Raw genomic sequence first — 15,532 nt, forward strand, 5'->3', positions numbered from 1 at the left:
TTATAAACCCAGGATACAGAAGGGAAATGACAAACGCAGGCATATCTCAGCTCTCTCTGAAATTCTCACAATGCAGACAAAACAGGTACGAAAGATACTTTTTTGAACTTGTTTAAAAAATATTCCCCAACGTCCCCAAGTGAGGATAAGTGCATGGTCAGCTAGGTGCTTCATCAAGATCATGCAGGGAGGGGCCTCCAGTCCCCCCACCAAGACCCTGAGGAAAGGTACCTTGCCCCAGCCTGGCTGGGCGCGGAGCAGGAAAGACACATTTTCTATTCGATTTAGGGTCCTGGGCTTTGCCCTGGGACAGAGACCTGAGACCAAGACATTTTCTCCCCTGAGGAGAGCTCAAAGGTAACTAGCATACAGATGCCGTAGGGAGGGAAGAACACCTATGTCTGCAGCTTACTTGCTATGCGAGTTCAAGCAGCTCGCTCTCTCTCGCTCTCTCTCTCGTTCTGTGCTGCCCTGCAGGCACAGATGCTGGCATATTGGGTTCTTTCCAGAGTCTGGTTTCAATGAAGGGGGTAAAAAGAGAAAAGGAACACACGTGGGCCACACCTTTGTCCAGGGCTGGGCTCCCTCGACAGTGATTCAAACACAGCTACTACCAGTTCTCCCTACCCTACTTAGTTCTCAGGTGGAGAGACCGAGGCCCAAGACGTGTGGACAGGTCAGAGCCGGCTCTGCTGGAGCTCTTCTCAGTCCCAGCTGGCCCTGGATTCCGCTGTCCTGGCTCGATAACCCAGCACGTGGACACGTTACTGGTCCCGTGCAGGACGTACAGGGTGTCTGTGGAGTTGGCGTCTCCCGGAACTGAGAAGCAAGTGGGGCACAGGTTACCCCTACGGCAGGAGGAGGCAGGGGCAGAAGCACACACGCCCAGGGGCCCGGGGCAATCTTCAGGGCAGGGACAGGGCCTTGGCAAGGCGGGTCCAGAACCAGGACTTGGTGCAAGGGTTGGTGTAGTCGCAGACAGTGATGAACCGCAGGATGCTGGGGAACTCTTTCTTCATTGCCTTGTACTTGATGGGGATCAGTCGCTTCTGATGGGCACCTGCAAGCCAAGAGGTTCAGAGCTGGCACCAGGCCCTCCCTCCACAGCTAGTGGGATCCGTCCCCAGCCCAGGCGTTAACAACAGGCCTCCCCGCAATCAAGCACCCGTGGCACCCATTCACCCACACAGAGGGCACTCATGTGCACACACACTCAAGTGTGCGGAAACCTACAGGAGTTCCTTGGTGCTGCATCCGTGGCCCTTGATGAGGGACTGATGGCATCCCGGGGCCCCGTCTACCCCCTCCTCTGTGGCAAAGGCAGTGCTGAGCTTACCGGGAGAGAGGCTGAGCGCAAACTTAGTCTGGAAGTCACATTCCTTGCTTTGCAGGTAATCATCAGAGACCACCACCACCATCCGGCGGCACCTAGGGGAGAGCGGGCAGGCTGCAGGCACTGTGCCAACCTGGTTCATCAGGGGATGGCCTCAGGAGGAGTCCACTGTGGTCAGACTAGACAGGGTCCAACTGGGAGAATCTCAGCATCTGGATCCCTTGGGCAGGCCTTTGTGTACCCACCCACTTGACCCCACTGGCCTCTTAGCCAACCTCTTCTCAATGAGCTCACTGGCGATGGACCAGACACAGGTGCCAGGGAGGACATCGCGATCAGACACACACAACTTCAGCCGGTAATCTGTCTGTTCCAGCTGCCGGATCATCTCCTGAACAAACTGGATATCGCTGGGGCAGTAGCAGATGAAGGCATCAAAACGCTCCGGCATTTGCCCTGGGTGCAGAGCACAAGGGTGATGTTAAACCTCTGCAAAAGAGGAGCCCGCCAGGAACCCCCAGCCTGGGTGACTCGGTCCTGAACCCTACACCAATCCCAAAATGACACTAAGAGAAAGTGCTCTTCCCAGGAGAGGAAAGGTGAGTGCCTCTCCCCTCCACCTCCCACCCTGGGCCAAGCCCTGGGTTGACCATAAGACAGATACATGAGAGTCTCACACCAACTCAGAGGTAAGATCATTATTCCCATTTCCTAGGTGAGGATGATCTTAACACAATGTCCTATGGTCCACCTGTCACGCCTGGCCCGGCAGAGCAGTACTGGATCCTTACCCAAGGGGTCATCAAGCGTGGTGATGCCCGCCAGCTCTGATGTCCGTGGGTCACTGCTATCTACAGCAGCCACCTGTAAGGGCTTCTCAGACTCCTCCTGCTGCTGTTTCAGAATATACTTCTGGCAATCCTCCTCTGTGGGGAAGAGACAGGGTGTGGCAGGCTCCCTGGGTTTGTCCCATGCCTCTATCCACAGTCAGGATCCATCCCTGGCCCTACTTCCTTAGCTATGTTGTGCTCCAGGGCTTTCCCAGCGCACTGGTGCCATGCACAGTCCAACAGCTCTGAAAAGTTGAGCTCCCACCTGGCTCTGACCATCCCGAAGGGACGGTGTTCTGGTCGTCTGGGAAGTCATCATGGCCAGGCTTGTGTCCTTCTGTCCCTTTGTCCTGGCCCTCCTTCCTAGGACTCCTGAACCCAAGGTCTGCTTCTTCTAGGATCCACGGCTGATGTGAGCAAGGGACGGGATATGCAAGAACGGCTCAGGAGACGCAGTGGTGGGTATATAAACGAGACCCCAGCCAGGCAAGATGCAGCCGTCTATATTATGTGGCAGGTAGTGGCAGGAAGGGATGCATTTCCCTGGGACCTGAGGTTTCCGTGACTGTCAGCTTTCAGTCCCTCACCTGTCCCGTTGCTGTACTTGAAGTAGTCCTGACTCCCCCACAGAGGACCCCGATTCTGAGTCCTGGCCCTACAGGAAAACATTTGCCTAAGATGTTTCCCTCTGTTGTCTGCCTCTCCCACCCTTCACCTCCTTTCTCCAGTTCCTGTCATCCCAGTGTTGAAAGAGGGAACTGGTCCCACACGGTGGTACCCCCTCTGCAGGCTGCCTCCAGCCCCCCTCCCCTGCCCCCAGGCAGAAAAAGGGGGCCTCTCCAGGGGAGAATGGATGCTGAGGCTGGTGAAGGTCAGCTCCCTCGTCCCCCCCCCGGTATGAGGCCGGGAACGCGTGTCCTCACCGATGCTGGGCCCCAGTTCCACCAGCACGTCATCGCGGCCCAGCTTGGTGAGCAGCTCCAGCAGACGGCCCACCGAGGCTCCCGGGCGTCCCTGCCAGTCGTCCAGGAGCTTGCCCATGGGGTCGGCATGCGCCTCCAGCTGCCGGATCTCCAAGTACTCGAAGCCCATCTCCTCAGCCAGCGCCGTCCAGTCGGCCGCCACCTGCGTCCGCACGTTCAGGAACAGCGACAGGCGGCGCCGCACTCGCACGTTGAGGGCAGCTAGAGGCAGGGAGGACGCCGAGGGGATGGGGGACGCGGACCCCGCGCGGGAGCCTCCGGCGGCCATGGCGGGCTACCCCGGAGCCTCAGCGCTGTCGAGTCGCGCAGCCGGTCCGCTCTTCCTCCTTCCTTTACCGCCACCCCCGCCCCCGGCCCCGCCCCGCGGGTTTCTGTTTCCGAGAAGCGCCGCCCTGCCCTTCAATCTGGAGCCCTAGCACTTGTGTGGAGGTGGGGGTGCCCCATCTCTGCTCGCGGGGTCTCGGGCGACAGGGGACATGGGAACCGGGGGACCTGCCTTTTGAGGTGTGGAGGCCCACAGACCTGTCCTCCAGGGTCTAGGGCGGTGGCGAGTAGGGGGGACACGACCTTCCTTTGGGGGTTGTAGGAAATAGGGGCCTTGCCCTTTGGGATCTGATAGAATCACATCCTTTCCTTTGGGGATCTGCGGGGTTCATATGTTACTGCCCTCGAGGATGGCGGGGAGGGGGCAAAGGAGGAGCCCTTCCCCCCAACCCTGTCCCTGGATCTCCCGGGAATGCACAATCCAGGCCTTGGGATTGTGGGGGAATCTCCAGCTGTACACCCAGAGGTGAGGTGGGAAAGGGTATGCTACCTTCTGGAGCCTGAGGCATGCCATGGTCCTGCCTTTGAAAGGTGGGAAACCGTCCGGGGTTGAGGATAACACCCTGGCCTTTGGTGTCTGGGACAAACGCAGGGCTATTCTCTGGGGTCTAGAGAAACACATTTACCAACGGGAGTCAAGGGGGCACCAGCCTTGCTCTCTAGGGTTATGGGGGGAGGGAAGTTGGAAAACACAGTCCTGACCTAAGGAACTTTGGTCTTTAATTCAATAGGTATTTATTGATCACCTGCTAAGTGTCAAGCATGTTGCAGGCATCCCGGATACAGGGTGCCTCCCTGCCTTGGTGCAGACCTCAGCCTAGTGCAGGAGGTGAGCATTAATTAAATAAACCCGAATTACTGCAAAATTGGTAAAATAGGTATTCTCTCTAGATTAAGAGCTTGTTACATCTCGGCCACTTTACACAATCTGTTCTCCTGCCGCACCAGACTCCCCAGTTCCCTCAGTGTTCTCGAAAGACTTCCCAGGAGAGCCCAAGCACATCGGGGTAGGGCTCTGGGGCGTCTCGGAATTAAGTCCCCCAGCTTCGGAACTGGGACTCAGGAGACAGTCGAGAAGACCAGGAAGGGGAAAGAATTGAGTCCCCGCCTCCTCCTTCCCAAACCGGAAGCCGTAGGCGGGGCCTTTGGTGGTCCAGTCTTCGGTTTGGTGGCAGGCCGTGGGCAGAGTTTTAGGGGAAGCGAGCCCCGGCAGTGGCGGAGTTTGTTTCAAGGTACCGAACGGGCTCTGGGAGTCTCTCCTCGGGTTTGGCAGTAGGCGGTGCTGCGAGTAGAAAGGTTTCCGGCCCGCAATTCTGGGCGGGGCTTCGGAAGTGTCCACCTCCTGGTTGGCCGCCTTAGGCCACCGCAGGCGGGGCTTTGAGTAGAAAGACCCTCGGCGTAAACCGAGAGCTCCGCTTTAGCTGCTTTGGTTGGAAGCGGGGGCGGGACCTCAGGCACACAGCCCTCTGGTTGGCTGAGACAAGCGATAGGCGGGGCCTTGGGGGCGGGGCTGTGGGCCGTGTTAAGGGGCCGGGGTAGAGTGCGGCTCTGCGCCTGCGCCGCGGGCGGGCTGTTAGCTCCTACGCTGTACCCGCAGGTTGGAGGTCTACCCCACAGAGTTGCGCGATGCGTAGGTTGCAGGTAGTGCTCGGGCACCTGACGGGCAGGCCCGGTTCGGGTTGGGAGCCGGCGCCGCAGGCCGCGCCGTGCTGGAGCGGCGCTCAGCCGGTGTCGGCCGACGACGTGGTGGTAGTGCACGGGCGGCGCACCGCCATTGGCCGAGGGGGCCGCGGCGGCTTCAAGGTGAGGCCCCTGGGCCGGGCGCCGGGTGGGAGACCGCGGGCCAGAGCGGTCTGGGGTCTGGCGCGGGGGTGGCTCTGCGCCCGAGCTGTGACCGCTGTGTCCCTCGGGTGGGATGGGGGAGCGGGGGTCCCGGGAACCCCGTGCATCGCCGGCGGGAGACCACGGTGGCCGCGCTTCCCGCTGCAGGACACCACCCCCGACGAGCTTCTCTCTGCCGTCATGACCGCGGTTCTCCGAGACGTCAAGCTGAGCCCTGCCCAGCTGGGGGACATCTGCGTGGGTGAGCACACTGCCCAGGCCCTGGGCTCGGTCCTCCTCGCCCTCCCATCCGGCCAAAGCCCTTCTCAAACACCTCACCCTCCAGGCACTTTCCAGGTGCTTTCACTGAGAGAAATGACCAGGGGCTCCTTGCATTCGAATTTAATTGTTCCTTTAGGGCTACCGCCTCCAGGCACGTTCCGCCCCACCCCTACCCCAAGCAAGTTCTGCCTGTGGAGTTTGTTGGAAAGCAGCGATCTCAATGACATTCTAACACCCAAGCACTTGTCACAGGGATTTGCGGACACCGGACACCATAGGAGACCAAAGGCTAGGGTTCACTACCCATCCTGTCTGTGCCACCACAGAACACAGGGACCATCAAATACCATGTAGTTCAGCCCCTCACAGATGGAGAAACTAAGTCCTGGGAAATTTTCGGCAGAGATTGCACCCGAATCCAGGGTCTCTTGACTTTCCGACCCTTTCCCTCCACCCCTACTCCTCTAGCCTGGAAACACCAGAACACGGCCAGGCTCCCATCAAGTAGGTGCCACCCCTAAGTGGGGAATCACTGTTCCACCTCGGAAATGCCTGCAGGGCTTGGCTGAGGACACTCAGGGAGGTGGGCATTTTCAGAAATTCATTTTCCTAACTGACAAGACCACTTCGTTTGCCCGCAAGTTTTGCCTTGCAATCTTCGCCTTGCAATCTGCTTTCCATGTTTCCTTTAAAGGCAGGCAACCAGCCCGCTGTGCATTGATTTGGAAAAGCAGGGTGCATGGGCAAGGGACCTTGCGACTCTCGGAGATGGGGTTTAATTGTATGGTCAGAGCAAGCTGCTGTATGACTGGCTCCTTGAAATTCTAGGGCCTCAAGGGAACTGCTGAGGGCTTGTGTTGCTGAAGAAGGATCTGGAATGTCCCCTTGCTAGTAGTCACAACTGTACCTTCCTGTCTAGAACACTATCTGAATAAAGGTTTGTTGTCCACAGGAAATGTGCTTCAGCCGGGGGCCGGAGCAATCATGGCCCGAATTGCCCAGTTTCTGAGGTAAACTTTTCTAGTTCTAGCTGTGGGTTATTTTGACTCTCGAGTAGGCTCGGGCCCCAGGGGACTCAGCCTATGAGTGGAAGAGGGTCAGGTTGGACACCAGGCCTGGATGCAATCTGAGTCCTTGGCACCCTGTTCTTGTGGACACTACCTTTCCCCTACTTTGGCACTTTTTTTTTTTTTTTAAGTGATGTCTACACTCAACGTGGGGCTCAAACTTACTACCCCAAGACCGAGAGTTGCATGCTCTACCTACTGAGCCAGCTAGGTGCCCCTCCCTTACTTTGAGTGAAGGGTACATTACTGGCTCTGAGCCAGGACAAACAGGGCCTTGGGGAATAGAGAAAAAGTTATCTGTGCCGTGATGATCTAGACAAAGTTGGCTTGTTGCTCTGCCTTTTTTAAGTGTGGGTTCTGTCCTGTTTTGCCAGGTAGCTAACCAGGAAGGTTACCCTTCAGCACACTGAAAAGTGACTTTGAGCTTTTTAAAGCTAGTTGAGCAGGCTGGGACCTCCCAGGGCACAGCACATCAGAGACTTGGGGACATGGCAGAACCCTGGGGCAAGGGGTCTTCCAGGAGGGGCCCTGGTTGAACTTGCCCTTCACTACTCGCTGTCCTAAGACGGGAGAGGAGTGCTTAAATTATTTTAATGTGTGGATTTAAAAACCACTTAATTTTGGGGCACCTGGTGGCTGAGTTAGTTAAGTGTCCAACTCTTGATTTCAGCTCAGGTCATGATCTCAGTTCATGCCCCGAATTGGGCTCCGTGCTGAGAGTCTGGAGCCTACTTGGGATTCTTTCTCTCACCCTCTCTCTCTCTGCCCCTCCCCCGCTCGCCCCCCCAATCTCAAAATAAATATTAAAAAAAAAGAAAAGAAAAGAAAAGAAAAGAACCACTTAACTTTGCACACCCAGCTACCTGGAGAAGAAATAACCCTCCCTCACATGGTGCCTTGTATGGAGTAGGTATTTAGTGAACACTTGGTGGCTGGGGGGAAGAGGTGGTGACTAGGTAGTAAGGAGTCAGGACACCTGGGAAGGCCTAAACAGGCTGCATGGGCTTGGAGGCTACCTCTCTGAGTCAGCAGAGCCTGGCCTGGCTCAGGGGTTACCAACACTGGCTGCACACCAGCATCACTGAGCACTTTCACCCACTGAGGTTCAGGCTTCATGGGTCTAAAGAGGGCCTGAGGATTTCCACAGGGCTTTGTACCCTTGGCGAGGGCAGGATACTTCAGGAGGGGCAGCCCCACCAGCTTCTAGGACTGGGACCAGTGTAGGAGCCTCGGGGAACACACCCCAATAGGGCATATTACAACACTTGGTACCCGTCGAGTGTTCTTTGTCCAGCTGGGAACAGGCCTTCCAGAGAGAATCGGAACATAAAGGGTTAGCCATATGGGTACTAGTAAGGCTGATGGTTTCTGACTTCATACTTGAGACTTTTTTTTTTTTTTTTTTTGCTTTGGTTCTTTGGCCCAGCAATAGATCCCCTTCTCTGTTGTTTTGGAGGAAACAGATGTATAATTTTCCTTTTTTAATTTTCAAAGGGAAAGAAAGAAGGCTCCCAGTGGCCCAACCAGCTTTCCTTGACCTTGGGCTGTTTTTGACCTTGGTTGAGGAGAATCACGGGGAAAGGGCATGTACTATGGGGCCCTGGAGAGCAAGTGCCTGCAGAGACGGGGTGTGCTCAGTATGGGTCTGGCCTGCAGTGGGGATAGGGCTGCTGGTTTGTTCCCCTGGTTTTTGCACCCCTTGATGGGGCAGTGCTATTGACCAGGAGCATAGACCTGCTTTCCATGAGAGCCTGGCAGAGGAGAGGGTGCTGATTGTGGTCTCACTTTCTGTTTCAGTGACATCCCAGAGACTGTGCCTTTGTCCACTGTCAATAGACAGTGTTCGTCTGGGCTCCAGGCAGTGGCCAACATAGCTGGTAAGTTGTGACAGGGTGGGTGCCCACTGCTATAGCCTGGCCTTGGTCCTGGCTCCACGGGTTTGGGTCGGCAAGGTCACTGTCTGCTGGGCAAGCAATACGGATTTCTGAGAGGGCTTTCTCTGACCACACAGTGAAGGATAACCCTTTGCCACTGCACCCAGCCTTTTCTGGATGCTTGAGTCTTCCAAATCTGAGGCTGGGGCTGAGTCCCACTTAGAGACCAGGTGGGGAAGAGGCTCCTCTGTTCCCAGAACAGATGGACTCTGATAAAGGATGTTTATGAAATGCTTTTGTTGCAGGTGGCATCAGAAATGGGTCTTATGACATTGGCATGGCTTGTGGGTAAGAATTTCTTTCTGCCAGAGCTTACTGACCAATTTCTAACAGTAAAACTAATTTGCATCTCTTGAGTTCTCAGAGGCTAGGATTACAGGATTCCCCCTACCCCTTTAAGGCAGCTGGCTGAGAGTAGGTTCCCACAAATTCAGCTTAGAAGTAGCCCCAAGCTCTGGGTGCTCGGGAATCATGCATACCTCTTAGCACTAGTGGGGAAAGGGAATTAATTGGCTTTTAAGAGCTTGCTTTCTTGGAAATCTGTCAGGCTGGAAAATGCAAGTATTTTGAAAAAACCTAGAACTTGGGTTTCCTTGTCTGGCCCCTTTCTCATTTATGATGCTGTTGAGAGAAGCATTGCAGTTTTGGTTTCCCAAAGCCAGGGACAATTGCCTGTTGTATAACTAGTCTGTCCGTTTCTTTAGGCTGTCAGTCCCCTGGTCTCCCTCTTTGGTACCAAGGCGGAAACTTGCAGCTGCCTCCTGGGCTCTGAGGGCACGGTCAGCTGTGGCTGTCTTCTTCAGCCGTGGCACATGGAGCCCCTGGAGGTGCAACAGGCAGTGCCTCCCAGAGGGGAAGGGCCCTCGGGCCCAGAGCGGGAGGAGTGTCTTGTGTTGGGAGGGCAGGCTCTGGGACGCGAGCAGCCCCAGGGTTTTGACACACTCTCTGCCTTTCGTTTCTTCTCTGTAGCATTTTTTTAATTTTTATTTTTTTAATGTTTATTTATTTTTGAGAGAGAGAGAGAGAGAGACAGAGACAGAGACAGAGCATGAGCGGGGGAGGGGCAGAGAGAGAGGGAGACACAATCGGAAGCAGGCTCCAGGCTCTGAGCTGTCAACACAGAGCCCGACGCGGGGCTTGAACTCACGGACTGTGAGATCATGACCTGAGCCAAAGTCGGATGCTCAACTGACTGAGCCACCCAGGCTCCCCCTTTGTAGCATTTCTTGATTGGAGCACTGTCGGGCCTCCTTGAGGCTGTACTGCGTGGTGCTGGGTTGCTCTGTCCTATCCACTTGTAAATAAAGCCAGAGGCCACACTGTGGGGCCTTTGGCCAGGCAAGGGCCACTGCCACTCTGCCCTTTGATTTCTCTCATGTTCCTCTATCTTACTGGAGGACGGAAAGGTGTGGGTAACTTGGCAGGAGCCCTCATGAGTTTTTTAGAGGGTGTCTGAGCCCCCAGGCGGGATAAAGACTGTGTTTCCAGACTATTGAGGGTCTGGGTCAAGACTGTCCCCCATAGGCTGATCATGAACAGTAGCTCCTGGCATCCTGGTTGGGAGTGGGCTCTGGGGCCAGACACCTACATTTCTAAATCTGGATCTCTGCTGAGTGACTACGGACAAGTTACTCACCTCTCTGGGCCTCATCTCTAAAATGGGGATAACTACCGCAGTCCTGTTGAAGTTGATAAAATCAAGTAGAGTAATAACAGCAGCTAACACTCTGGGACGTATGTCATGGGACTGATGCTGTCAAAGTGCTCTAATATCTGAAAAGATTTTAAAATAGCACAGGGCACATGGAAAGCACCCAGTTATGTGTCATCCCTTGAGGCCCTGTGTTCCTGCATCTCGTTGATGGGCTTTTTGACCTCTCTGAGATCTTGCCTTCCTGTGAGCAATTACCACCTCCTGGTCTATGCAGGTCAGATGCTCTTTGGTCTCTGGCTTTTTAAATATTTGTCTCTTCTGCCCTCTGAACCTTTGGTGCCTGAGGGCAGGGCCTGGACTTCTGGCCCTGGGCTCTCCCCCTACTGTGGCTAGCACTAGGCCGTTCTCCTAGGAACTGCTGATTCGACTGGCTACAGGAGAGTTGTGTTAGGGAAGCATAGTGCTGTCTGGCAGCGTGGACTGTGCAGACTCTGTCCTGGGGTGGGAATGACTCAGCAGCCCTGCACCCCCAGCTCTGCCTTGCTGTCCAGTGCCCTGCCCAGGGTTCCCACACAGCCCGCTGGATTTCCCAGGGCTCCCTGGCTATTTCCCATCACTCGCCAGATGCACAGCTAACCCTGGGCGAGTCCTGAGAGTGACCACCTCCTCCGCTCCCTCCTCAGGGTAGAGTCCATGTCCCTGGCTGACAGAGGGAACCCCGGAAATATCACTTCACGCTTGGTGGAGAAGGAGAAGGCCAGAGATTGCCTGATTCCTATGGGGTGAGTGTGTCCCCGCGGCTCCCTTCCTGACCTGGAGCAGGGGCACGGGGGCTTGGATCATCTTGTGGCCTCCTGCCTCTGGGCCTGTTCTGCTCCGCTGGGACATGGGGATGGGACTTGCCCCTGACTTCCCTTTCCTGGGGCCTCCAGGTCCTCCGTGCTTCTGGGTCTCCAGTCACGGCCCAGCCTGTCCTTCCCACCCTGAGGGGCCAGTTGCACGAGGGACGATGGCAGCTGTATGCCAAAGCCTTGGAGGCTTAGACACTCGCAGTGGGAAGCTTTGAGTTGGAGCACGCTGTGAGGGAGCTTGGGCCCTGTCAGATGCAGTGTTACAAGCGCCTTGCATTGGCGTGGCACCTTAGCTCTACCGCTAATGTCATCGAGCCTCTGGGCCGTCCCCTGGGTCCGTAAGCAGGGAGTCCTGGCTCCCCTGGATTTGAGGCTCGGGGAGGGCAGTGCCCTGGCTTCCTCCACGTCCGGTGACCCTATTTCACGGGGAGGCCTGGAAAGCCAGAAGCCCAGGTTGGAAGGCCTAGCTGTGGCTCTGGGCTCCCAGGATGAGGGCGGGCTCTGACCACTGTGAGCAGAAAGCCTGGGCGTGGCCTTCCCGGAGGACCCTGGGAGACTTCATCTTCCCAGATTGGAGCAGCTTTCCTCGAGGCATAGCAGATGTGCCCCCACACTCCACCCTGAGTGTTGTTCGGTGTCCGTGGCGGGACGGGCCCTCCTGCTCTCCGCTGCCTACGGCTGCAGGGGCCCAGGCCTGCAACCACAGCCCTGCAGCCCAGCCTGGGCCCCCAGCTGCTGGGCACGACCGCATGGTGTGTTGGTTCCATTTTAGGATAACTTCAGAGAATGTAGCCGAGCGGTTTGGCATTTCACGGGAGAAGCAGGATACCTTTGCCCTGGCTTCCCAGCAAAAGTGAGTGCTCTTTGGGATGGGGTGTTTACGGGGCTGCAGAGCGAAGTTCTGAGGCCGGATTAAGTGGCCTCAGGTGGAGCTGTCCTTAGGCTACAGCTGGGCAGTGAGTGGTTTCTAAGCCCAGCGCCTGCCAGGAAAGAGAGGCGGGCAGGGACCAGGGCCACTGTGTGTTGGTAGCACTTCCACGTCCTATTACTGTCTGCTCAGCCTGAGTCTCGTCTCCCTGGCTGGGCTTCAGTTGCCCCATCTAATCTTCAGGAGTGTAACAAGGGCCGGGACTCTTCTCTGTCTGTGGCTTAGCGATTAGACACGGCAGCCCTGGGCTACCCTGGATAGCCTGGATTGCGGGGCCTGCACTGCTGGAGCCCCTGGCATGCCAGCTTCTGGACTACTGGAGCTCAGGTAGCATCAGAAGAACCCCAGGGGCTCGGGCCTCAGGGCAGGGGCAGGCTGAGGTTGGCAAGCCCCAGATGCCCAGAAAGAATGGCAAGAGAAGGGAGTGGGCTTCTCTGAGGCAGTGGTTCCTAGCCACTTGGGGTCAGGTAGCCATTTGAAAACTTGGTGGGAAGTGTGGAATGTTCCCCAGGGGAGACCCCCAGGCACTGACATTTTGCATATGATTGCAAGGATGACCCTAAAACGCCTTGTGCTTTTGTACTGTTCAAATCCTAAGATGTGCTAAGTAGCTAGTATGTGTCATTTTCAGTAGATGGAAACCGGGGAGATGAAATTGAGCTCCCAGGACGGGGCAGACAAGGTGGCAGAGCCTGGCACAGATACTCCTGGGGCTCTGTCCCTAGTTTGGCAGAGGCAGACGGCAGGCTCAGTCCCACTTGGGTGCCGGGCTCAAAGGGGAGCCACCACATCTAAACGTCCCCTTCCCCATCAAGACTGGGATTGGCCGGGATCTGAAGGTATGAGGCTGGCAGCGAAGAAGGCCTCCCGCGCCCAGGCTGGGGTGGAGGGGCCCAAGGCAGTCCCTTAGAGCTCCCTGCGACCCGAGGCCACACGGCCTCGCATTTAGCAGCCTGAGCTTGTGTGCCTGCCCCGATGGGCAGGGGCGGTGGAGGCAGTGGGAGGGACCCTGGAGGGAAGGGAACCCCAAGGGAGCCTGAGCCTGGCTGTCCATGGTGCTGGCAGGGCCGCCAGAGCCCAGAGCAAGGGCTGTTTCCGAGCTGAGATCGTGCCTGTGACCACCACGGTCCATGATGACAAGGGGACCGAGAGGAGCATCACCGTGGCCCAGGATGAGGGTATCCGCCCCAACACCACCATGGAGGGCCTGGCCAAACTGAAGCCTGCCTTCAAGAAGGGCGGCTCTACCACGGCTGGTGAGATCGGGCTGGGGGCGGGGACAGGAGGGGCAGCGGCCTTGCAGGGTGTTCTCTGGGTGCCTGGAGCCTCCAGGCGAGGTGTGCAGGTGGAACTCTTCCTCCCTGCCCTGAGGCATCCTGACGCCTGTGATTTGCCTCTAGGAAACTCTAGTCAGGTGAGTGATGGGGCAGCTGCCCTCCTGCTGGCCCGGAGATCCAAGGCAGAAGAGTTGGGCCTTCCCATCCTTGGGGTCCTGAGGTCCTATGCAGTGGTTGGGGTCCCACCTGACATCATGGGCATCGGACCTGCCTGTGCCATTCCTGTAGCTTTGCAAAAAGCAGGTAAGGCGCCTCCTTCACAGTCTGGATCTGGATCTGACCCCTGCCTCTCTCGCTGTTGTTGGGGGTGGGTAGGTCACGTGATTGGTGCAGAGGGAAGGTGGGGCAGGCCAGCATCCCTACCCAAGCCCCTTCCCGACCTCACAGCCGGGACCCACCTGCCCGTGTGGGGCAGACACACCAAGCTGCCTTTAGGTCTTGGATGGGATGGGGGCCTGGGGAGACGAGTCCTCCCAGGGGGACACTGGGTCAGTTCAGGTCTTTCCCCTTGCCCGCAGGGCTGACAGTGAATGACGTGGACATCTTTGAGATCAATGAGGCCTTCGCAAGCCAGGTGAGCTTTTCTTTCCCACGGCTGCCCGGGCCCTGGCTAGTGGAGCTGGGGCGAGTGGGCGCACGGTGGGGGGAGGGGAGGGAACTACAGCTGATGCTCTGCCTCCCTCCAGGCTGTCTACTGTGTGGAGAAGCTGGGACTCCCCCCCGAGAAGGTGAACCCTCTGGGGGGTGCGGTGGCCTTGGGTCACCCACTGGGCTGCACTGGAGCTCGACAGGTCATCACGCTCCTCAACGAACTAAAGCGCCGCGGGAAGAGGTGAGGCTGACCCCCATGGGGGTGTCACGTGGATGCGCAGGGTGGGGTAGCGTACAGGCCCCCACACGCTGAGGCTAGAGGGCCATGACCCTGGTCTGCCCTGAGGGCCAGGGGGAAGGGCGCCGGGGCCTGCAGCGAGGGTCTGCCACCCTGTGCGCGGGCCTAGGTGGGCAGTCTGGGAACCCGGGAGGGCTTGGTGATGAGGCCTCTGCCCTGGTGCCTTCACCCAGCAAACACAATCCATCTTGTGTCCACAGGGCATACGGGGTGGTGTCCATGTGCATCGGGACCGGGATGGGAGCCGCTGCTGTCTTTGAATACCCTGGAAACTGAGTGAGGCCCCAGGCCAGGGGCACCGTTTAGTTCTGCTCTGGGGGTGGCCACAGCACCGGGCAGAGCAAGACACGGGGACTAACGTGAGCGCTGGTGACGCAGTGTAGGTGTGGCCGAGGTAGAGGGCTGCTCTCTGCCAGGTTACCCAGGCCACCATGTAAGTCCTGGGGGGTGAGCTATGCATCAGACAGTAAATATGCATTCTCATCTTGGTGGTTGTGGTTTTTCCCAAGGGCCGGTTCTGGCTGTTGGTGGTGTTGCCTCTTGCCTAGCTGAGTACTCATTCTTCCTGCCTTTTGCGTTAGTGCTGAGGGCACGCGAGGCCTGCCCTGCAAGGGAGTCCCTTCCATCCCAGGAGCTGCTTGGAGGTCCATCAGCGTGCACGTCTGCCCAGCACATCTGTTCCCCGGCTCTGGGTCATGTTTTATTTCCGAAGCTGGGGGCTGAGGGCAGAGCCTCAGAGCTGGTGGGGTGACATGTATCTCTCGTCATAAGAGCCTTGGCCTCGGAGCCGCAGGGTGCAAGCCGCCTCACCAAGCACACCTTCCACCGCCAGCGTGGACTCGTACAGCTCACTGCTCCTATGGGGAGTGGAGGTGCTGAGGTTAGGAAGGGAGCCCCGGCCAGGGGCTCTAGCCTGTGGGCAGGGCTGGGAGAGGCTGGTACCTGGCAGTGAAGAAAACTTGGAGGGTGATGGTATTTGGGGGTGCGTTGACCAGTCGTGCTTCCAGCAGCCCACTGCTTGGAGATACCCTGAAGGCCCCAGGGTCGTCGTCTGGCTCCTGCCGACCTGCACCAAAGGAAGCATAGGCAGCTCATGTGCCGCCCCGGGAAGGTCCCCATCAGTGCCACAGGGCAGGGCAACCCTGGGGTCACTTGGGATTTGGGAATCGGCCTAGTTTCCGATGCAGGAACTCCCAGGTGGTGCCAGCCTGCAGGGGAAACCGTGGGCATGTACAACCTACCCATCAGCACGGCCCAGTAGCTCCGACAGCCACTCAGGTTCATGAGGTAGACCTCCCG

At 57.4% G+C, this 15,532-nt stretch overlaps 3 protein-coding genes across 3 annotated transcripts in view; 1 reads left to right on the top strand and 2 right to left on the bottom strand.

The window, feature by feature from the left end:
• Positions 1 to 114: 114 nt before the first annotated feature.
• MYD88 (MYD88 innate immune signal transduction adaptor) lies at positions 115 to 3,475 on the bottom strand. The gene is made up of 5 exons (XM_049629008.1): positions 3,087 to 3,475; positions 2,125 to 2,259; positions 1,609 to 1,789; positions 1,337 to 1,428; positions 115 to 1,060 (listed from the first exon to the last, which is right to left on the bottom strand). Exons 1-5 carry the CDS (start codon positions 3,412 to 3,414, stop codon positions 906 to 908), a joined length of 891 nt encoding a protein of 296 aa, XP_049484965.1. The 5' UTR covers positions 3,415 to 3,475; the 3' UTR covers positions 115 to 905.
• A 1,533-nt stretch (positions 3,476 to 5,008) lies between these two features.
• Positions 5,009 to 14,716, top strand: ACAA1 (acetyl-CoA acyltransferase 1). The gene is made up of 12 exons (XM_049629007.1): positions 5,009 to 5,273; positions 5,460 to 5,553; positions 6,526 to 6,583; positions 8,438 to 8,517; positions 8,820 to 8,862; positions 10,912 to 11,010; positions 11,852 to 11,932; positions 13,073 to 13,263; positions 13,408 to 13,587; positions 13,863 to 13,918; positions 14,031 to 14,176; positions 14,434 to 14,716. Exons 1-12 carry the CDS (start codon positions 5,097 to 5,099, stop codon positions 14,507 to 14,509), a joined length of 1,281 nt encoding a protein of 426 aa, XP_049484964.1. The 5' UTR covers positions 5,009 to 5,096; the 3' UTR covers positions 14,510 to 14,716.
• A 191-nt stretch (positions 14,717 to 14,907) lies between these two features.
• DLEC1 (DLEC1 cilia and flagella associated protein) overlaps positions 14,908 to 15,532 on the bottom strand; it is a 91,842-nt gene continuing 91,217 nt past the window's right edge. The window contains exons 28-30 of the mRNA XM_049629231.1: positions 15,475 to 15,526; positions 15,176 to 15,299; positions 14,908 to 15,090 (exon numbers count right to left, since the gene is read on the bottom strand). Coding sequence (XP_049485188.1) covers positions 14,967 to 15,090; positions 15,176 to 15,299; positions 15,475 to 15,526 — 300 coding nt within the window. The 3' untranslated portion in view covers positions 14,908 to 14,966. The remainder of the gene's footprint in view (positions 15,091 to 15,175; positions 15,300 to 15,474; positions 15,527 to 15,532) is intronic.

Source organism: Panthera uncia, chromosome C2 (genome assembly GCF_023721935.1).
Source record: "Panthera uncia isolate 11264 chromosome C2, Puncia_PCG_1.0, whole genome shotgun sequence".
Taxonomy (NCBI): Eukaryota; Metazoa; Chordata; class Mammalia; order Carnivora; family Felidae; genus Panthera; species Panthera uncia.